This window comes from Onychostoma macrolepis, chromosome 10 (assembly GCF_012432095.1).
Source record: "Onychostoma macrolepis isolate SWU-2019 chromosome 10, ASM1243209v1, whole genome shotgun sequence".
Taxonomy (NCBI): domain Eukaryota; kingdom Metazoa; phylum Chordata; class Actinopteri; order Cypriniformes; family Cyprinidae; genus Onychostoma; species Onychostoma macrolepis.
In genome coordinates this window covers 12,600,056-12,623,557 of record NC_081164.1, presented here as the reverse complement: position 1 = coordinate 12,623,557, position 23,502 = coordinate 12,600,056, and the positions used below count along the sequence as shown (strand labels likewise).

The window sequence follows — 23,502 nt, the reverse complement described above, 5'->3', positions numbered from 1 at the left end:
TTTCTGAAGGCCTCATAAGAAGGGGTTAGTTTAATCTGGCTTCATCTCTTCAAATCCTGATTAGGCTGAAAGTTTCATTTAATGAAGGGAGGGTTTGCAGTGATCCTTTTTCTTGATGATTTGTGCATGTTTATGTGTGTTTGTGTTTGTCCTGTGTGGGGTCATTGCTTTTAGGTTAAAGCAACTAGACATGTTTACTGTGGAAAGTAGATGAAGAAATGGGTTTTATTCACATAATGAAGAGAATAATAAATAGAAAAAAAGGGGGAGGGGGTCTGAGAATGTTGCAAGCCAGACTCAAACATACGTCACTGTCATGAGCACCATAGCTCAACGTGTCAATGTGCTGCCCTCTAGGGGAACAACCCTGATGTTAAAGGAATAGTTCACCCACTCCGGTGTGTTGAGGACAGTAAAGTGTTTTTTTTTTTTTTTGTTGAACCACTGATGTACCTACCTTTCTGGGCCTTGAATGTGTCAGTTGCTTTGCTGTCTATGCAGGGTTCTCGGATTTCATAAAAAATATCTTAATTTGAGTTTTGAAGATGAACAAAGGTCTTGCGGGTTTGAAACAACATGAGGGTGAGTAATTAATGACAGAATTTTTGGGTGAACTATCCCTTTAAGCACACAACTGAAAGGTGTGTTTGATCAGAGAAAAAAATGGAGTACAAATTTACTGAAAAAATTCAGAACTTAAGTTTTTTAGAACTTAAAGACATGTAAACCAGTAAAACACTACTTTTTAAAAGTTTATTTATTTTTTTCACATCTCCAATGTAGTTTTATTGGAAGATAAGATGACAAAAGGCACAAATTCACAGTAAAAGAAATAAAATAAAAAAACATGACATGACAGGGTGGGGTGAAACAAATTCAAAAAACATTTTTTTTTGTATTTCTAGAATCATTGGGTTTTAATTTCGACAACAAATCGTGAAATCTAACAACAACATATCTATGAGAAAGTCCTGTTTACCATGATGTGCCTCGAATAATGGTAACACAAACTGTGGATGATCAGTTCATGTGGATAGTTCCCTTTTATAAGCCACCTGTCTGTTATTCAAACACCAGCTTGGACAAGTTTCAATCGCGTCTCCTGAGAGAATGGCAACCTAGTCCAAAGGTCAAAGGTCGTGGCTTCAGTCACAGTGTAAGCTTTGAAAGGAATTTAAAAGTGAGAGATTTCTACAGCTCACAGCAAAAATACAACAACAATCGATGAATGAAAACATATTTAGACACCATCCTGCCAAAGATGAGCGGCCAGGGATGAGGGGCGGGGCCAGTGACAGTGATGGGCGGAGTTATCTGAAGGTTCCGTTATAGATTGTTCAAATCATTAGTTCAAGTGTAATTTTTAATTTCCTAAACCACCATAAATCACCACATTCCAGTAACTTTTCCCACAGATAACACCCAGCCATTACTAAACCACTTGATATAATTACTCTGGTTGGGTTGATGGAAGGCTGTATGTGCTGGCAGGATAGTCTGAGCTATATTTATATAGTTATATATATATATATTTATGTGTTCATCTACATATATTTATATACTATATACAATTCAATACATACATCCATACATCACTTTGATTAGACTCAGGACCAACATAGTTCTGGTGTATTGTATTATGACGGTAAAGATGTTTTAACGCGCAATCTACACCACAAAACCTGCATTCATCTTTTAAGAATTCAATGGAATTTCTACGAATTTCAAAGAATTCGATATAATTCTACAAGAATATTTAACTCTTGTCAGAGTGAATTTAGGTGTGCGTCAATGGGTCCTGAGCATTGGCGGAAAGAAACACAAGGGTGTAAACCTCCATTTTAGTTACATGTCGGATGTCCCTCACGCGAAAACAAGAAACACTGAGAACTTCAAACGCACATACATCCATACACACATCACGTTACTAAGAAAAGACTGATTTAAAAACCCATACTCAACCCATTTCACCTTCCTTACCCGATTCCATATCAATAAAACAAGGAGCGATTGGAAGTGAGAGTATATTTGTATTAAAGTCCTAATGACGCAACATTCTGAGAGGGAATGGATTATACACTTCTAAAGTCACTATCTCACATCATGTATGTTGGCTGGAAGGTTTTGTCAAAGGAGGTATTATTGCTAATATCTGGATAAATGTGTCTTTATCCTCAAGACGTGTTATAAAAGGGGAAGTACGACAATCAATCCTTCAATAAAATGGAAAGGAGGTGAGATGAAAATGAATAATACATTTATAAAATATGCACATAACATAAAACATCCTCCTTGAGCACCTCATCTTGTAGCAACAAAATAGTCAGGAAGAAACTTTTTCTATATTAGCAATAAACCTTTTATGAAAGATGTAAAGACTTAAAGGTTTAGCGTCGCCTCTTCAAGTTCTTTCAAAGACAGTCAGTCAGATACTGACTAAAGAAAAGGGCGGAGCCTGATCTTGTAAACCAATCAAAAACAACCGAGGGAGGGAGCGCTACACCTACTGTACACCTGTCTTTTTTATAAAAAAAAACTTGACTAAAATAGCACACACAAGGAAACTGTGAAAGAAATGACAATGAAACCAATAATATTGACTGATTAACAAACAACAATACTTTTAACTTCAGCTTATTTCAAGAATGCGATACTGTTCCATCAGCTGATTATAATAAACTCTGTTTTGCATTTAAATATGAACTGTACTTGCAGTCTGACATTTTAACGTGACCGAGCAGCTGCCAGTCAAAAAGAGTATCCACAATGCATGTTACAAATAAACTAGTGGTCAGGATGACACGACTGTGATTGTACAGTACTACACTATAAAGAGACACACTTCCACCTCGGAGCAGCTGGTAAATAGGTTAAAAAGTGGGTAAAATGAAATTGAAACATACAGCAACAAAAACAAATCACTACAGATTGAAACAAAACAAGGAAAACCAGCTTGGTCTGCAAAAAAAAAAAAAATAGAACAATTACTTAAAAACCCTGTTTATGCATCTGTCACAATAATTCCACTGCCAATAGATTTTCTGAATATATATATATACACACAAATATCATCTGCTTTACGTTAAACTCATCTTAAAACACAATTCTGCCGAGCTCCATTTATTAAGGTAATGATCTGACATCATAAATGACGAACTGCTGATCGTCCCTGTATTTGTTTAAGTAGGTAGACTTCATAAACTGGGCATGACGTTAGAACCAGTATAATAGCCTATTTAACAAGTCAATGTGCTCCACTGTCAGACTGAAAGGAGGATATGAAGGATGCTCAGGACAAACAACCACCAAAAGGGCTGGATGAAGGACTTTGATTACGATTAAAAAGACATGTTGCTTTGATTTGATTGAGGGGAGTGATGCTGCTGGTCTCCAGTAGTTCAGGTCTGATCTGAGAAATACTCACAGGAAATGACATGACAGAGAGAGAACAAGAATATTCAATTACTTTAAGGGTTAAACTCCACAGTTATGTTCAAAATAGATTACTAACATGCTACTGATTGAATAATGTCCAGTACATACTACAATTCAAAGGTTTGGTGTCAGTAAGATTTTTTTTTTAAAGAAATTAATACTTGTAAATAGCAAGGATGCATTGATAAGTAACAGTAATGATTTTCTATTGATCAAAGAATCTTTAAAAATGGTTTCAAATCAGCAAATTAGAATGATTTCTGAAGGAGACTGGAGTAATGATGCTGAAAATTAAGCTTTGTCATCACAGGAATAAATTATTACATTTTAAAATTCATTAAAATATAAAACTGCTATTTTAAATAATAATATTCCATATTGCTGTTTTGACTGTATTACTGATCAAATAAATGCAAACTTCCAAAAAAAAACAAAAAACTTTGTCACATGACCTTATGTTGCGAACAGTTATCAATATTTTTATTAGATTTATTTTAAAAATTATTTTCATTTTTGGCAGTCTACTCAAACAGCGGGTCAACATAGAGATTGTGGTTAAAAAAACATGGTGGCTGCAATTACATCTGGTTCATTCAAGTTCAAGTTTCGTATTCTATGCATACTGTACTCCCAACATAGTTAATGTGAATATGCCATCCCAAACATTTTTTTAAGTTCTCACTTGCTGTTGTAGATAAATGACGTTAGGGGGCGCTAAAGATCGTGAATTACCTTCATGAACAGCAGCATCCAGGAACACAGAGCAGCCTCAGTCTTCAAGAGCCACCATGCCTTTCACTGGATCCTTCACTCTCATCTGAAAGACAGCAAGGGAAAAACAAGCATGTGTACATAAAGTGAACAGCTCCTTGTGGAAGAAGAACAGGCTACAAATGTGATTCAGATAATATGACTTATCCTGATTTTTCCTATATCCTCTGGGATTACAGATCACTTGTGGGAGTCTGGGATAGTCCTGCAAAGTATGTGAAACGGGGGATACCGCCAACACATGATGTCACTCATTCCCTGGACGGCACCTGAGAGCACTGAACTGTGACCTGCTCCGCTCTACTGCCCCTTTTGTTCGCAGTGACTGGACCTCATTATGGGCTACATTCAATTATTCATCTGCCTTGTTACACGTAATTGTCTTTGTGTAGTGGGAAAATTTGTGCCAGGTCTAAGCCGACACTCAAAACACCAGACAAACACAAACAAAAACTCAATCTCGCAACAAATGAATTCAGCTGTTGTAATTTCTACTACAACAAAATATCTCCGAGCAATTAGTTTGTTTGGCTAACTGGCTAAAATCCATTATTACCATATAAAGGCTGGTTCATACTGAACAACAGAGATGAGAAATAACTTAAAGTGGACAAAAACAGGGTAAATGTAAATTTGCTGGAGGGCATCTCGTCTGACCTCATCCAGTTCCTTCCTGGTCTCTTCCTCCATTCTGCGGATGTCGTCCATGTTCAGCTCGATCCATTTATCAATCCAACAGAACAGCTGCCTGTGGAAATTAGTGAACAAGCGCTTCTCTTGCTGTTAAGGGGAGAAAGAGGTACAAAATTCATTTTGGAAGGTGAATTTTAAACTGATTTTATTTACATAATAAAAAATTAGGATGGAACTTAATTTTATCAGGAATTGGACGACATGCAGTTTATATCAGTTAACGGTAACTGTAACCTTCTGATGGCATTTGTCTATGTGTAGAAAAAAAAAAAAAACAGAATTTAGTCAGACTTCAAACTATTTAAAACTTTGAGGTTGATAAGATTTTACGTCACAAGGCTGCATTTATTTGATCAAAATACAGTAAAAACAGTAATATTTGGAAATTTTAACATTTAAAATAACCGTTTCGATACGTTTAAATGTATCATTTATTCTTGTGATGGCAAAGATGATCCGCAGCGATCACTCCATTCTTCAGTGTCACATTATCCTGATTTGATGCTCAATAAAAAGGATAATTGTGCCGCCTAGTATTTATGTGCAAACCGTGACACAATTCTTTTCAGGATTCTTTGATAAATATAAAGTTCACAAGAGGATCATTCATTTAAAATATTTTTTTCCATATCACAACAAAATTATAAATGTCTTTACTGTCGCTTTTGATCAATTTAATATATTCATTTATTTACGAAAAAATAGAGTTGGTAAACAACAGATTTTGGTTTTTGACTACAAGTAACAACTAAATCAATTTGAGTCAAAGCAAATATTGCAGCCTTTCCCAACAAAGCATTTATGACAGGTGGCCAAAAAACCTCCAAAAGTCCTCTCGGTAAACCTTTATCTTGCACAGATGAATCATAGACAATCAGGCCAAGAAATATGGTCAAAATTTTGATTTCATGGTAACTTTAATAAACTCTTTAATCAATCACACTGACCTTTTGAATAAAGTTTTCCACTTTGTTTTGCAGGCCCCACCACTTGAACTTGACAGTAACCAGTTTGTAGGCACACATGTGTGGGCAGTCTGTCTTTTTAGGTAGCTCTTTCTACACAGACCCAAAATCCATTAAGCATTTGGATATAATTTGCCATTAATAAGCGTCCCACTCATACATCAAGCATGCACTTACTACATTTACTCAAATTTTATACAAGCACACAGCCATTAGAGGTGCTTTAAAATGTATCACCTTCCAATCTGGACCGAGCGGCCCTCTTCCAGTCTTTACAGACTTATACTTAGTGGGGTCTTCATCTGGTTTATAGTCCTACAGAGAGACAGCACTGATCGGATTAGAAAGTAACTGGAAAAGGTAGCTATTTTATCTAAGTGAAGCTCACCTTTGGCTCCACCTGACTCCGGTCTGCGATGTCTATGTACACCACCTCCACCTTCTTCCAGGTGTCTGGGTCTAGACCGTGAACCTGTAAAGAAGAACATAAGTGTCAGGTTTGACACAAAATTGTGGAGTTCACAGTTCACACACAAATGATCTACTACTATACTCACATTATCCTGCTGTCCCATGTCGGGTTTGTGCCACGTCTCGATTTTGATGAGGAAGTTTTCTTTCATATACTCATTCTAAAATAACAGATAATCAATGAACAAACTGATAAACCATAACTGATGGACAGACTCCACAGTGACATACTGACATCTGTCCTCTCTCCTTTCACTCCAGCTAAAGGTACTGTCTCCTCTTTCACTCAAAGAGTGAGTGTTTGTATGTGCTTGTGCTGTACATCTACATGTTCAACATGTTTGTTCATTCATATGAATGAATATGACTTATTTTTGTACTTGCAAAGATTGTGTACTTACAGTAATTACTGAAGGGTGATGCAGGACAGACAACAGGGAGAAAAGGGATAATAAAATATGAATTAAACATTTATTTTTAAGAATACATCACATCTCATTTAAGACCATTTCTAATTATATTTAATCTCATTTTAGCCCATATTAGTCTGGAAGTAAACATACTGAAATAATATTCATATCCATATTCCAACTCAACATTAGTTCTATTCAGACCGTGAATCATTACTCATAAATTCTCATAGTACAACGATAAGCTTTGAAGGTTTCGTCACAATGGTGTGAAACAGTAAATCAGCTCAGTAATGTTCACTTCATGCAACTCTGTTAAATGCTTAAAGATGTTGTTTTACTCTAATTCTGTTTTTGAGGAAAATGTCATTGATTCTATATTTGAAAGCAGACTGACTTATTTTTCAAATGCATGTTATTTATCTTATTTGTGAACGATTAATCTGTGCATGCTTTATTATTGCTATTATTTAAATTTGACATTGTAATTTTTTATCAAAATGTCATAACTCAATCTCGACTTCAATGATTTAATCTTTAGAAGTTTATTAAACCTGTCCCCTCCACTGTCACGATTTCTAGGTGGAGTGCCCGCTAGAGGGCACTCCATTACAGACTCTTGCCACTTCACCCAGGACTCGATTTCCCATAATCCTTTGCCCGGACTCATCAGCACTCACCAATTGCAGTCACCTGTCTCTAATCACCTCATCTGTCACACACTATAATGACACACACACACTGTTGCACCGCTGATGATTGATAGCCTGTAATGTTTCCTAGTTTCCTTGTGTTTTCCAAGTTTCCTAGTTCTGAGTTTTCCTAGTTTTCTTGCCTTTGTGTTTTTGATCTTGAACTGTTTCCTTGTTTTTGATTGTTTTCTGCCTGCCCTGACCATTGCCTGTTTATTGGATTACTCCTTGGATATTACTGCTTTGCTGGTGTTTGACCCTGCCTGTCTGACTAAGATCTTAATAAAGCTGCATTTGGATCCTCAACTCCCTTGTCACATGACTCCACATTACATCCACAATCAACCCCACAAACTCCCACAACCTAAAATCCAATCAGCAACTGATGGATTATTTTATTTTTCAATAATCTGTAACAGTCATATGTACACCACAATACAGAAGAAAAAATCTATAATTTCATTGCAATTTTAAGATCTATTATTTATTCATTTTACAAGATAAGGTAAAATTAGGTTGCCAAATTTTGTAATTTGCAATGAATACAAAAATTGCATATTGACTCTTGAAACAGATGTTTGGACCTTTTCCTGTGAAGGAACTGTAGAAGCAAGAGCTCTTGGCTCTTAATTGAATACCTCTGATGCACTACAATGTTACTGTATCTGTAGACACCTTGATTTGGACAAATAGTGCAAAACAATTCTTTCTTCTAGCAGCTTGCTGACAGTTGGCAAATAATCTCAGACTAATTATTTTGTTATTCAATATTTATATTATTAAATAATTTAAATTCAGTACAGCAAAATACTTGCCATATCAACTTTTTACATTTATTCAAAAACTAAACTGTAGATTCAGTTTGTTTTAAGCACTGCAGTGAGATTTTGAAGTATCTTGATAACAGACTTCAGAGAATGGGAAGTCTATCGTCTATACGGCTGTGAGAATGATGTGAAGGGAATGTGTCAGTATAATCTCAGTTTCCTGTGCTGTAACTCCACTCCTGCTCAGCTCAAACAGTGAATTATTCAGTGCCCGCAAACACAGAGAAAGAGACGGGGAGAAACAGATAGGAAGACATAATAATAAAAAGGCAAGAGGAACATAGAGAACATGTGAAGAAATTTAGCTTCTTATGTATGAGTGTGTGTGTGTGTGTGTGTGTGTGTGTGTGTGTTACCTGTGCGGCAATATGGGTAGGCATTCCAAGCTTTCTCATGAATGTTCAGTGCTGATGCTGGTGCAAGCATTCGTACAAATGACGGGACTTTACTGAAAAAGCAAGAATGCAAATGATTAGTCAACTATAGACAAAATAAACAGAAATGTGTTTTTGTTTTTTATATTTTCTCCTAAACTTTACTCTGTTTGTTTGAGGAATTTAACCAGTTCAGCATAGCAACAGTGGCTCAACCAATGGTGTGTGTTTGGGGCGGGGCTATCTGTTTGTCTGACCAATAACAGACAAGGGAGGTAAATCTGTTTCAAAACATTCATTATGTTTACATATCTTTTGACTTAAATTGCACCCTTTCACCTTAAAGTCAAGCACAAAAATGTCAAAACAGCATCATAAAAGTGCACAGAAGTTGTCCAAATCATTCATATCCATATCATTTGATAGTTTTATGTGAGGAACACACAATAGACCATTTTTATGGTGCTTTTTGAGCTCAGGGAGTTAATTCTATGGAAAATAACAACCAGGACATTCTGCTAAACTTCTTTATTTGTGGAAGACAAAAGTCACACTGGTTTAAAATGACTTGAGGATGTGTAAATGACAAACCTATTTTTAGTAATCCAGCACTAGCACACTTTATTAATACATTCATGTGTCTGTGGGTTTGTGTAAGTGTGAGTACCTCTGCAGGTGGTAGATTTTGTGTGTGTACTGTCCCTTTTCTCCATCCTTCTCATAGGGTTCATTCTTCAACACCTCCACACCCTCTCCTCCACCTGTCTCATTCTTACTGGCCTCCGCTACGGAGTACAGCTGCCCGACCTGATACTGTGAGACACACAGAAATACATTCATAAGCATGTCTGTATTCAAATATGAGGCATGTTTGAACACTACTATCTATTAATTCTGTTTTGTCCTGTATCTCTCTCTACCTTCCTCTCACTCTCTGTGTGTGTGTGCGTGTGCATGTGTTTACTCCCTCTTCTGCTGATCTATGCTGAATAAACAATGACTTCTTTCATATCTTAATCACATATAATCCTGTAGAGAATATAGTTAAATAGTACGATATAGAATATAGTAGAATATAAACACACACATGCATCTTACAGATTAAACACTGCAAAAAAACTCTGCGAATACATAAGCACTGACCAATTTTTTCTGGATCTTATCAGCCTGCACTGGTCATGCTGTATGGATTCAATAAAAAAAAAAGAACCGGTTTAAATGGACCGGACCAAAATTTAATGTCAATTCAACGTCTAATGTCAATGTTAATTTGATGTCCAATACCGATGTCAGATGACATTGATATTTGTTGTTTTTAGGTTGTGTAACCAAAATCCAACGTTAAGTCAACGTCAAATTGGCGTCAAATACTGACGTCAACCCAATTTTCTTTCTCAACCAAAATGCAACGTCTGTCCGACGTTATGTCTGCATTGAATGTGTTGCAATAAAAAACCTGCAAAATAATGGAAAAAGAAGTCTTTCTTTTCAATCCTAAAGTGCTGCACGCAACAACAAACATACTAAGAGAACAGTTTAGTCAATTCCTGAACAAATAACTCTTATGAACTGGTTCTTTTAATTTAATCCATACAGTGTAGTCCCGAAACGAATGATCCCTTTGAGACATTTTTTTAATGAATAGTTCAAAGATTTCAGTTAGCAGTTTGAATCTGTCAAATCTAACACTGAAGTGCGGGTAATGAATCAACATCTCACTCACTTTCTGAACGACAAATCATCAATTTAGTGATGCCTGTATTGAACTGAAACATGTTTTGTGTTAGTATCGAATCATTAGCCTAATGACTGATTTTCCATATCACAAGGTGTTGTTGAAGTTTGGATTATTATCTACTAATGATGCTAATTTTCAATTTAAAAGGATGCAACTGAATGGACATTTAGACTTCGCTAAAGCAATTTAGATTTTTTATAACCCTACAATAATCATGCAGCTTAATTATAAGTATAAAGATAAACATTTGGCATATGCCCCCTATGTTTGAATGGGCATGACAATGTAAAAAGAGAAAACCAGCAGATATTGTTGAGTCGTATTATGCTGTGTTTTCTCAGCGATGCAATAGAAGAACCATTTTAGGTTTCTTTCTTAAATAAACCTTTCTTTCTGAAATATTTTAATAATGAAAAGAACTTTTTCCACTATAAAGAACATGGTTCTTCATGGAACCATCAATGCCAGTAAAGAACCTTTTTTAAGAGTGCAGATCAAGTGTGTTAGACTAAGAGATTTAGTGTCCTGACATGCGTTCACTGTCAGCAGCCTCTACTCATAGTCTAAGCTGAGCCAGCAGCAAAGACTCAAGCTAAAACACTTCCAGAATCTTACCTAGAAACAGCCCGACTGTTTAAATGTGAGCATTCATCCCTAAACACACCGTCCATCACATGTAATTGTGTGTATGTGAGAGAGAGTGTGAGAGAAGAGAAGAAAGAAAATGACGACACAAAGCAGACTGTCTTTTTATACCAGTTGGCACCAGAGAATGACAGACAGAGGAGAAAAGGGGAGAAAAAGAAAGAGAGGGAGGAGAGGGAGGTGACACACTCCATTCCATAGATAGACAGATACATACATACATAGTTGGATATATAAATACATAGATAATAGATGGATGGATAGATGGTGTGGGATTATGTGTGTGGTTCTGTATCTACATGCAGTATCATTATTCCTCTGCCAATCAGAGATTTCCTCTGTCCTCTCAGCCAATCAGAGGCTAGTAGCAGAATGCGTCATTTTGCAGCACTCTATGAAAATCCAACCTACATCACACATTTTCATCCCACTCTCTGCAGACCACACACACACATAGCATCCGACAGGGTTTCGTCTGCAGTGGATGTGCTATTTTGTATTAGTGTGCCATAAATCTATTTTTAAAGTGACATTGCATAAAACTGTAATCTTTTGAATGAGCAGCATGTGATGTGTGTAGGCTATATGAGAGTGTGGTTAAGCCCTGATTATAGTTCACTGATGGTGATGGACATACTAAAAGATGTGAGCTCAGACTAATCGACAGGCTAACAGAGGGAAAGGATAGCTCACACGCAGAGCCAGTCTACAATGACAGACAGCTTATGGTGTTTGTGTGTGTGTGTGTATGATTATAAACAGGAAGAGGAAGAAGGGTAGAAATAAGGGAGTGTCATAAAGGGGGCCTAAACTGCCCAGCTGCCCTTAAGCAAGTAAGCTTTCTTAATCCATCATTCCCTGCTGAATAAATGGACTCCAGGAATAGCATTTTGCCCTCTTGCTTTAAACAACATCCGCCAAATAAAATGTGTCTTTAAGGCTCCTGAAAGCAGATGAAGGATCAGGGCTTTAAATCATGTGAGCTTATCTGACAAGAGCTCTCTCAAGAGCGCTCAAAAGAAAGTCGATTGTCATTATTTATTTGTATCTGCAAACATTAAGACTAATGACCAATGGTGATTCTGGGAGTTGTATGAAAATGGGAGGCACAGAGGGCCAAAATTTGCAATGAGAGGAACTGATATCATATTGTGTTTTTGAAATATGGATTCAAGATTTCATCCTTGTTATTTACTCCTCAAGCAATCTTAGAAAAATTAGTCAACAATATAAATGACTGTCTTTATGTGTGAGTTTGAATCATTCAGTCAAACGACTGATTCAAAACTTTAATTCATTTTGCACTGAGTCATTGAATCATTCTCTCAACCGACTCATTTTAAAATTCATTCAGGAACGTAACACACTGATGCGTGTTGCTCTGAGATGTACAATGCTTCTGCTTTGACTTTGTTTGGGACTGTTACACTGGTGTATATAAGTAACTGATAATACTGTGCCTAAAAGTTACTCAATCCACGTTATTTTAAATATAAAAGAAGTTGCGGACCTTTTCACCTACAATGTGCAAGGCTTCTAGTGTCAGGCGATTCCAGTTATTTTTGGTGTGCAATAATATAGTTAAGTAATGTTTATTATCATAATCATAAAGGTTTACTGCACTGTTATTCAAATTGTTTACATATAACGGCTAAGTCTTGAATGAAATGTTAAGCATTGACAGGAAATAGCTTACTTCCACAATGAAATGAAAGTTGATATTAGCTTCTTTTTTATTGAACTGTTGAAATTATAATCAATTTTGTAATTACAATCTTGCTGAAACAACAACACTCTTGCTCATGTGATATTGAGCATGATTATTCTTTTATAAGAATACTTCACAGTTGTACAACATTTACAAATAATGCAGTGAAACTATACTTTTCAAGATTCATCTGGGCAAGAACAAAGTAAGCCTCTATGAATTATAGATCATCCTTTATAAATGAAGTGGCTTCCTTTAAATGTCCACTTTCCAGGAGGCACCGAAGCAGCCAATCACAATTTATCTGTGATCCCTTTATGTTAATGACAGTATTTCAACAATAACGATCATTACTCTGAAAATACACTAATCAATAAAGATGATGAAAGAGTGAAACTAGATATGTTCACCCACCCTTGGTTCATTCAACTCAATTGAAATCTAATCTGCTCAACATACTTTTAATTGTGCTGTCTTAATGAATGCAATGCAATGCAACGCAAAGGCTCCTTTTTAACCGTTTAAACTCCCACTGGGCGCTAGGAAGAAACTTTGACCTGACAGGAAGGGCTTACGCTAAAGGGGTGGTTCATTGCGATTTCACTTTTTTAACATTAGTTAGTGTGTAATGTTGCTGTTTGAGCATAAACAATATCTGCAAAGTTGCAGTGCTGAAAGTTCAATGCAAACGGAGATATCGTCTTTTAAAATTCTGGAAGTTTAATGCCTACAAAAACGGCTCGTAGGGACTACAACGAGTTACTTCCCGGGTCTGATACGTCACGAACCCAGATAAACCCCACCCCCGAGAATATATAACGAAGGGGGCGAGGCCATGTTGTGCTGCTTTAGAGAAGAGGAAAAGAAAAATAGGGGTGCATGTAAGAATCTATTCATATTTGAATCGCGATTCTGTCTTCTAACGATTCTAATGGATTCACAAGTTTCAAAATCAATGTTCTAGAGCAGCAGTTCTCAAGCAGTTCTGTTCCTCGCATCGCCCTCCTCTGCACGTCTCTCTCTTTCTCTCTCATTCAGATCGTCAGATCAGCTCCAACAAACTGTTCCAATTATGCACTTATTATCACATAGCTATGAGAAGTGTTATACAACCGTGTGCGGTTGCCGTACTGTATTAAAGCTTTAATCAGAATAAAACCGTATATTAGAAGCTAACAGAAGCATTTACAAATAACAGTGTACCTAAAAGTATGAGACAACAACAAACAAAAATACCATTAAGAGCCGTGCTTGCACAGGTTCTGTACGATCCTCTTCACTAATATCCTCTGCGTCTCAATGGGGCTCAAATTGATAAGCAATATTGACTACGCCATTGTTTACAATACAACCGCACATGCTGAGGGGCGGAATGTTTAGACGCGCACTAGAGGCGGTTTAGCCAATCACAACACTGAGCCAGCTAACCAATCTGAGACCATCGCGTATTTCTGAGGGAGGGGCTTCATAAAAACAGGAAATAATCGAGGCGTTTGTCAGAGAAGGGACAGAGCGGTGTAGAATAAAGGTAAATTATGTGAAAAATAATGCGTTTTTTCAAAAACGAAGCATGAACACGTTATACTGCACCCCATAAACACAATCAAGCCTAGCAAAAAAAAAACAGTCAACCACCCCTTTAAAATGTCTTGTCCTAGACATATTTTATGTGACATAACTGATTAGACTGTTATCCAAATGGATCTTGGCCGACAGTACTTTTTTGGAGAATATGCTGAGGTATGGAAAAATGAGTGAAGATGAAAAGAGGGGCCTCACAAGGTGGAAACAGCCCATTAATTTGCATAATCTGGCCCAGATAAGGGTTTGTCCCCCAGGGCAGATCCCACATGCTTATGTAGGTCCAAAGTTACCAAGAAATTACTAGGGTATGATTTATAGAGACATGAACAGCTGGAGTCAGGTAGTCTAAAGGCAGCTGAGGTGATTTATGTGATCAGATGGTTAATCATGTGACTGGATCTTAAAATGAATGGTTTATTAATAGCTGGAATTTGCTGAAAATTCACCCACAGGCCATCACTTGCTCACCAGTAGATGGTGAATGGGTGCCAACAGAGCTGATGAAAACATCACAATAATCCAAAAGTAATCCACATGACTCCAGTCCATCATTAATGTCTTGTGAAGTAAAAAGCTGCATGTTTGTAAGAAACAAATCCATCAAGGCATTTTAACTTTAAACCGATCCTTCTGTCCATAATTCATAGTAATGCTTCCTCCAGTCAAAAAGTCTTGTCCTCTCACATCAAAATTCACAGACATATTTGTTTAGAACTGTTTTCACTAGTAAACAGTGCTTGATCTTCGCATATTTCTCACCTGATTCAGATTAATCAATTTTTCACTGGAGAAAGCAACATTATGATAGAGGATTATAAATTTTGAACCCTTTCTGGAAAAATGAAACCTCCTTATGCTGATCACATTCAATAGCTTACATTAAAACACCATCCATTACAGTAGTGGCCATTTTGAAAAAGACAGTATTCCGTTGTTGTTGTTTTTTTCAGCTAGTCCTCCTCCAAAATTTTCCCACTTTTAACGAAAATTGGCTCAGATGATCTTTGGACCGGGCTGCACAGAAATGACTGAACAGAGTTTTGATATTCATCTCCGTTCAAAAGTTATGGTGTTTCGAACTTAACAGTGTTGACCCAAAATTGGTTCAGAGGCTGTATCTCGGCCAAATTTTGATCAAATGAAATGAAGGGTCCATGCCAAAGGAACAGCACCGCCTATGGATCGTGAGATACCAAAAATGGACATTCTTGCTTATAACTTTTGAACATGGTGTCTATGGATTCCTTGGGTCATGACGAATCCAAGGATACCAAGATGAACTGCCTGTCCGCCATTTTGAAATTTGACATAAATTGCAATAAATTTTGAACAATTTGACGTATCGGCACAAAAATTGGTTGGAATCATCAACATCATGTCCTGAAGGTACCTGGGAAGTTTGAAGAAAGCACCACCTAGTGTTCCAGCGATATAAGGATTTTTGCAACAAAAAAAAAGTTTATAACTCTTCAAAGCATTGTCCAAATTTTTTCTCTGTGTTAATACAATCCTTGGCTGTATTAACTAGTCTGATGATATCTCATTTTTCATTTTTCAAAATTTTGTTTATCCGCCATTTAGAGGTAAATTAAAAACTTTTCTTTGGTTTTTGCTGACCCTCCTACAAATTTTGTCCAATTTTGTTCAGATAATCTTTGCACCAAACCACATGGACATAACTGAACAGATTTTTGATATTCCCTACCGTTCCCGAATGCTTATTAATTAGTTAGCTTAGAGTGGTAATTTGTTAACATGCTGATCATTTGCCATTCTATGTAATATGACTCTTCAGCTATCAGACTAACCGTACAATATGTTAGTATAATAACGTATTTTAGCATGCTGGTCAACATGCTAAGTATGGCTTTTATGTGATCATTCTCACACTAAAAGCTCTCCTCAGGAGCCTAATGATTGTGCACTGACTGAGTGGCACACTCTGCCATAGGTCCCTCACTTCCCAGGTTTTGGGTTCAAATCCTGTGTGGCGCACTTATATACTAAATCTTATGAGTGTATTGTGCTTTTGAGATGCACATTTTGGAGCTTTTGTCTGTTTGGTGTGATGTGCTTTGATGAGTCTGCTGTGATTGTTATGCTGGCTGTACATGCTGTGCTTGCTGCCCGAATTGTTGCTTGCAGCTATATTCATGTATTTTCATTCATGTATATTCATGCTTTCCTGTAGCTCAAATAGTAGAGCATGGCGCTAGCAACGCCAAGATCATGGGTTCGATTCCCAGGGAAAGCAAGAGCTGATAAAATGTAAAAACTGTAACTTGAATGCAATGTAAGTCGCTTTGGATAAAAGCGTCTGCTAAATGAATGAATGAATGAATGAATGAATTTGTTTCTTACAAACATGCAGCTTTTCACTTCACAATATGTTATGTTTGTTGACTGGAGTGGTGTGGATTACTTGTGGATTATTGTGATGTTTTTATTTTTGGAATCTGGCAGCAAGCAATGCAAAATTTCTCCAAATCTCTGGCAAATCTGTTTAATTTGAAGGTGAACTATTCCTTTAAAGTTGCAGTATGTGATATTTGCAAAACTTGACAAAACAGCGAATTCCAACCGTCAGTCATCGTTCAGGCAAAAAGCATACTTATCAAATAAAGCATATTTGGATTCTGATTTGTGGTCAGAAATTACACACTGCATCTTTAATGCTCAAAATAAACTGATAGTCTTGGCAGTTGTCACGTCTCCATTTTGCCACCTCAAGCATAAATCTGAAAGTCTCAATTTTGTTTCTTTACAGATCACAAGTGCTTGAGCCTAGACAACGAGAAGAGCTAAGAGAAAGAGAAGCAGAAGGAAGAGGTATCAGGTAACTCGTTAGATATTCACGACCAGATCACTGAATAGAATGACACGCTAGAGGATCATGGGAAATGAGGAGACTGGGAGACACAGGGAATGCTCAGTCTGAATGGGGCCAGAGGAAAGAATCAGAGACAGAGAGGAAGCAAAAATGTGAGAACTGCTGACAAGGCCAAAAGCACAGCTATTAATATTGGCGCATACTGAGAGAAATGATGCATTAATGTTTCTGCACGGGCTCTATGAGATCAAACAGCATGAGAGGAGAAAGCTTCATCCTCTTGCAGAGATAAATGAGTCATAAGTGACTGAATGACAGAGCGGTGTGCAGATCTGTGGCTTAGTGCACATGGAGAGCATCACGAAACTACATCGTGACTCCTCTGCTGTCAAAACCAGCAAAGACTGAGTCATCCGAACTCAACACATGCAAATCAGCGATTGACACCGCACACATACATACAAAAACAATGTTTGGGTTCAGTGTCATTACCAGCGTTCACTGCTTGCTGTACACAAACACACTTTCACAAACACACACACACACTCAATTTGCACTTACCTCCTCCACAGAAATTGGTAGGATCACTCGACTGCAAGAGAACAAGAAAAACAAATTATTTAAAATCTACCAAATAATAAGCATGTTTGCTGTATCATTATAGCTATTACCATCATGTTTCTAAAACTCCACAAATGAATATAAATATAACCACAACATGCCACTACCAGTGATTTTTTTTTTTTTTTTTAATGGCTGCATTTATTTAATACAAATATGGTAAAAACTGTGAAAGAGTATTAAAATGTAAAAATATCTGTTTTCTGTTATATTTTAAATTTCAATTTATTACTGTTTATTACTGTTAATTAATAGTTAATTATCAAAAACAGTTCTGGTGTTTAATATTTTTGTGATTACTGATTTTTTTTTTCTCCAGGATTTATAGATGAATAAAAATTTAAAATAACAAAATTAATTTGAAACAGAATTTTTTTAACATTCTATTTTTACTGTTATGTTTAATCAATTTAATTTGCTGAATAAAAGTATTGTTTATTTTACAAAACCTTACTGACCCCAGACTTTTGAACAGTGTGTGTGTATGTATGTATGTATGTATATATATATATATATATATATATATATATATATATATATATATATATATATATATAATTCCATCTTTGCACTTCATTAGATTTTTGACATTTTATTTAATCACCAACAAAGATCAGAACAATTTCTCAGTGCACAGTGGAAAACAGTGTTTGGGAAACTGCCTCTAATGTTACTGTTTCACTGTTTCAAAGCAATTTTGTTGATGTTTTTCCACAGTCATTTTCAGCTATAATCTCATATTCCTAATAAACCATAACCTACAGCATTTACAGAAATGATAGCGAAACTATAACACAATCTCTGCATCAGGACCTTCTTGGCTTTGTCTCTTCAATACATGTTATATTTAGTGGCATAAAATATCAAAATACAAAATGAATCTGTTCATATTAGCAAACCTATAAAAGCTATTCCTTGTCAAGCACATCTCTGTGTACTGTTTCTGGATGGTAGTTGGCAGCGTACCAGACTCTGTGCAGCTCACATATATAATCAATACTTCTCAGGAGTAAGACAATACCACTACTGTGCTCCATTCCAGCACAGCTCTCTCATTATCTGCCTTATGACATGAACACACACACACACCTCCGGACTGTCTACATCTGACTCATGAGGGCTTCTCTGACATGAAGCATGAGCTTGTCAGGAAGTCAAGGACCAGGTTCACCTTTAATGTCTGACAAGATCATTGACAAAGAAGGCCATGCTTTAATGAGAATAAGTGGTTAGTTCTGACATTTTTACTAGAAAACAAGTCAAAAATACTGATTATGAACATGGTTTTGCAGTCCTTATAGTCCTATTGCGCTTGAGGGAGTTTCTGTCCTCGCCATATATCAGATGCTTCATGAACTCAGTGGGAAGTTTCACCATTTATCAAACACCATGGTCACACAGGTGTGTTTTACTGTTTGCTGTTAGCATCTGCTAATAGCAGGAGTCACCTTGCCCTCCTGAGTGCTGCCTGTGTCCTGAACAGGGACTATCGGTCACCGTGCTGGATTTGGTGTCTCATGTACTCTGCCTCCATGACACCCAGGCTACTTTCTGCATTATAAATGCATTTGCCCGCATGGCTGCATTTCGCTGTATAAGAAAGGCTTTACTTATTGTTTCGGTAACAAGACAATCAAGTTTACAAATAGATTCTGAAATTCAATATTCAGCTAAAAGGTCAGCGTCGCTATTTTACTAAATATGTGGGGGGGAAACTGCTAACTGCTACTGCTGTCTAGAGATTAAGACCTAATGTGACATTTTACATATTATGTTTAATGTTTTTGTGATTTTATTTTTTTTTTTTTATGAAGGTTGCATTTTTTTTTTTTTTTACTTTTCTACTGTGTTTTATTTATAGATTTCATGTTACCCTTGTCCTAAAGCTAGACTTTTAATTCTGAAATTAAATAATCATAAACCATTTCAATATTTATTCTGTGAAAAATTTTTTTTACACAAATTACAACTGTCCATTCAGTTTTGTCATCATTTCTACCACAGCCAACAATTTTTTATCAACTGGTAAAAATGTTTTTGTTTTTTTAAAGTTGGTGTATTGTTTATCAATGCGAAAACAGTATTAGTAAAAATGTAATATGAGACATGATGTGTGAAGAAAACTAAATATAAAGATAATTTTATAAATGGAACTTTCGATGACACTGTAATTTTTTTGAATAACACCAAAAGTGCAAAAATATTATTTAATTGTGTGTATTTAGGATACATAAAATATAGCTATCAAATTAGTTGACCATTTTATTCCAAACATATTTAACATTTAATTTCAGGAAGAAAAAAATAGACAAAATGACAGAATTGTTATTGTCAGTGAGACAAATTAAATAAACTAGCTAGAGATTATTTTCCAAAATTCCACAGGCCAGAAGTGTGTTTAAGAAACACCCATATAGATTGTAAAATTAAACTCACATTGAGCCAAGTGTGACTAAAATGGTCTTTATGGCAATTAAGATACGCAAGAGACCCAGCAGACACTGTGTCTGGATCCTGGATGTGCGCTAGATCACAGGAAAGTGTCACCAGAGCAGTGAGAAAGAGACACAGAACAAGAGGTCACTGCTTTAGCTCACATAAGAAAAGTAGACTACTGATGTCTAATATAAGCACAAAAATGTAGACAGTTTAATGCATAATGTCCATGGATTTTTTATTATAAACATCAAGATATAATTTTTTATATCAATCATTTTTAAACACCCTTTGCCCTCACTAATTTAAATAATAAATGAACATGGCAACTTAAGTTTAATCTTAATTAAATACAACTTATCAAAACTGAAACTCAAACCACATCTCAATTCCCATTAAAGCTCTAATTCTTTACCCAGGGGTATTTTTAGTGCTGAAAGTTATTTTTAGTGCTTTAGTAAAAGCACAAAGTACCATGGACAGCAAACCCTGAGGGTCCTGAGGTGTAGAGGCATCCACTTTAGAGCCAAGAGAACCTGATCCTCTTCGAAATGTGCCATTTGTTTATTGCAGTAGGCTAGTTTCTAAAATATGAAGATTAACCTGTTTTTATTTAAATTCATAAGCTACACATGCTGCATAACGGACACGGTTCTCTGCGGAACCCTCTCTACCTCTTAAAATCTCCGTGACGTGGCTGGAAGTGACGTCAGAGAGACGCCGGCGACATGAAAGCTAACAGGTTCGCGGCGCGTCTTTATTACACGCGACGCGTTGAGCAGATGCAGCTCGTGGCTGAGTCATTCAGAAGATGTGCGTGCGCGCATTCCTGCACGAAAGAACACCTCGACAGCGTAATTAAAGAGAAAGGGGTATTTCTGGAGGACAACATGATGGTTTGCCTGTTAACCGGTGTCCCAGTCTAACCAAGTGCCTCAAGTTTACACAGTAACCAAAGAAGTTTACCTTTACTCAAACTGAGTGCCCTAAATGTAACGCACGCGAACAGAAATCGACATTAGCTGTCTGTATCGTGTGCTAAATCAACAAAACAGTTGCCACATAGGCTACTGTCACATGTTTCACTTTATTAGAGTGGTTTTACACCTATCGCTAGTATTTGTCGAAAACGTCTTTGCCATGGTTTGACGATAGGGGCGCCAAAAAACGATTTGAGTTGCTAACAGATCAGGCTCCTTGAAATTACTAACATAAATTATTTTAAAGTAATTTAAAAAAATTTACATTACCAAAACCCCATCTAAATCAAATAAACACATCAGGCTAGTATTTTTTTCCACCAAGGACGTCAGAAAATATTCTGAATTAGGCTATAATATTATCTGCGCTGTTTGGAGATGAATAGAAAGCCTCATATGGTTTCAGTGACCTTTCTGACGGTGCCTTGTGTGTTTGTGGGCAAAGAAAGGTTATTAATATTTCAAAGGTGACTGGCGGAGGGAGTATGTTATCAAGTTGGTCGCGCGGTTCAGTGGAACGTGCGCAAGGTGAACGGATCCAGTTGTTCTGAAAAGCGCGGTTTAACTAAAATGTGAATATAGCCAATCTCATGGCCACATGGTGATGAATGAACGGGATGTTTCTGAAAGTATTAGTATAAATACACAGGCGCCATTTAATATCGGAACGCGGTGTGCTCAATTCGGTCCTTTTCACCTTCACGAGCGTATCAATAACGCAATGAAGAGACTATTAAACTCGGTTGATGCCAAAACATCCACTCAAAAGCGTTTAGTTGTATAAAAAATTTATATTCGGAGGTAACGTAATAATTGCACCCGTCAAAACGTCACAGGCACGTTTTTAACACACATAAAGTGTACTGTAGGCCAAGGTAAATTGATAAAAATACGCACCAAAGCCGCTTGCGTATTAAATGCTTGAAATATATTTTCGATCAAGGGCTTTAAATGTAAACTGTCAGAAAGTCAAGTTTACAATGTCGCCATGGCCTCTGGTACCTGCGCTGCACGGACACACAGAGGATGCTCCCATCACAATCAGATCAAAAAATAACGCTGCACTTACAATTCTTTAATCAGCATTTTCTCCGGTGCTTTATGCCTTCCAAAGATAACGTGGTTTTGCACCTGGATGAATCCAAATAGGTGTCGAGTCCTGCGTTAGTCCCGGTGTCTCGGTCTACCCCACCTCACCCGCTTCTATGTCATTCTAGGGACCGTTTTTCTATTTCCCACAGATTCACTTCCTGATCAGGGCCGAGGGGGGCGTCAACGACGAGCCCTGATGCTGTGACATAGCAGCGATGACGTCATGGACGGTGATGTTGAGGAGGGGGGTGATCGTGGTCAGGCTTATTGCTTTAAAAAAATAAAAAAATAAATAAAAGCCGGTAACGACCGTCGATGGATGGTCTGAGGTGGTCGCTTGTGTGCTGTAACAGCTGGTGGTCGCATAGCTCTCTGTACATCAGTCAGATTATAATCTGTCACAAATTATGTAACGATAAACTGGTGCAGTCTATTTATAGCACATCTGGAGACAGATTCCACCATCCGATTATTTTCATGTAGTTACAGTATGATCTGTCCTCCGTCAAAGCGTTTCTCAAAGCACATTAAATGCAGTGTCTCCCATTCACAGTTTATATACATTTCAAAACCAGATGTATCTGTTCAGTAGACTAGAAATCTGATTATGTATAGAGCATTTTAGATCTGATTTATAACATGTAGGCTAATTAATAGTCAGTTTATGTCATTCAAAGTTTTTTTATATAAATTTATTTTTTATAAATGTTCGTTTTAATTCAATTCATAAAGACCCATTAATATGTGAGAAAATTAAGTGGGATAATACAAATAAAATATTCGCATTAAATTAAATATAAAAAAAAATGTTTTAATAATTTACTTGTTATTGCTTGTACTAAACCCAAAATAAAATATTATCTTTTTTTTCGCCCCACAAAATAGGCAGATTTGTTTTTTATCTGTTACTGTTAGGTCTGTTCAGCCAATAAGTTATTCTTATGATTTCTGTCATAAGATTTCTGTTGTTTTATTTTGATTTGTTAAAAGATAAGTGTGATATTACAAATGAAGTATTCAGATTAAATACTATTTTAAGTAATTAAAATAACTAAATGCTTTTCATTGTTTTCATTTGTTACTGTTAAAAACAGAAATAATCACAATCTCATGATTTCCATTTTTAGAAAACAAAATTAAATCTTTGTTTTGGTTTTGTTTTGTTTTCCATTTTTCTCCACTGGTTTTAAAGACCCTGGGTAATATCAGATGACACTAACAATTTCATCA

The 23,502-nt window shown here is 36.5% G+C and overlaps 1 protein-coding gene across 1 annotated transcript; it reads right to left on the bottom strand.

The window, feature by feature from the left end:
* Positions 1 to 400: 400 nt before the first annotated feature.
* On the bottom strand, positions 401 to 22,445 carry pitpnab (phosphatidylinositol transfer protein, alpha b). The gene is made up of 12 exons (XM_058789343.1): positions 22,250 to 22,445; positions 17,705 to 17,735; positions 9,306 to 9,451; positions 8,621 to 8,712; positions 6,737 to 6,744; positions 6,422 to 6,496; positions 6,253 to 6,336; positions 6,102 to 6,179; positions 5,847 to 5,957; positions 4,864 to 4,986; positions 4,168 to 4,252; positions 401 to 3,419 (listed from the first exon to the last, which is right to left on the bottom strand). Exons 1-11 carry the CDS (start codon positions 22,264 to 22,266, stop codon positions 4,205 to 4,207), a joined length of 813 nt encoding a protein of 270 aa, XP_058645326.1. The 5' UTR covers positions 22,267 to 22,445; the 3' UTR covers positions 401 to 3,419; positions 4,168 to 4,204.
* Between the last annotated feature and the right edge of the window lie 1,057 nt (positions 22,446 to 23,502).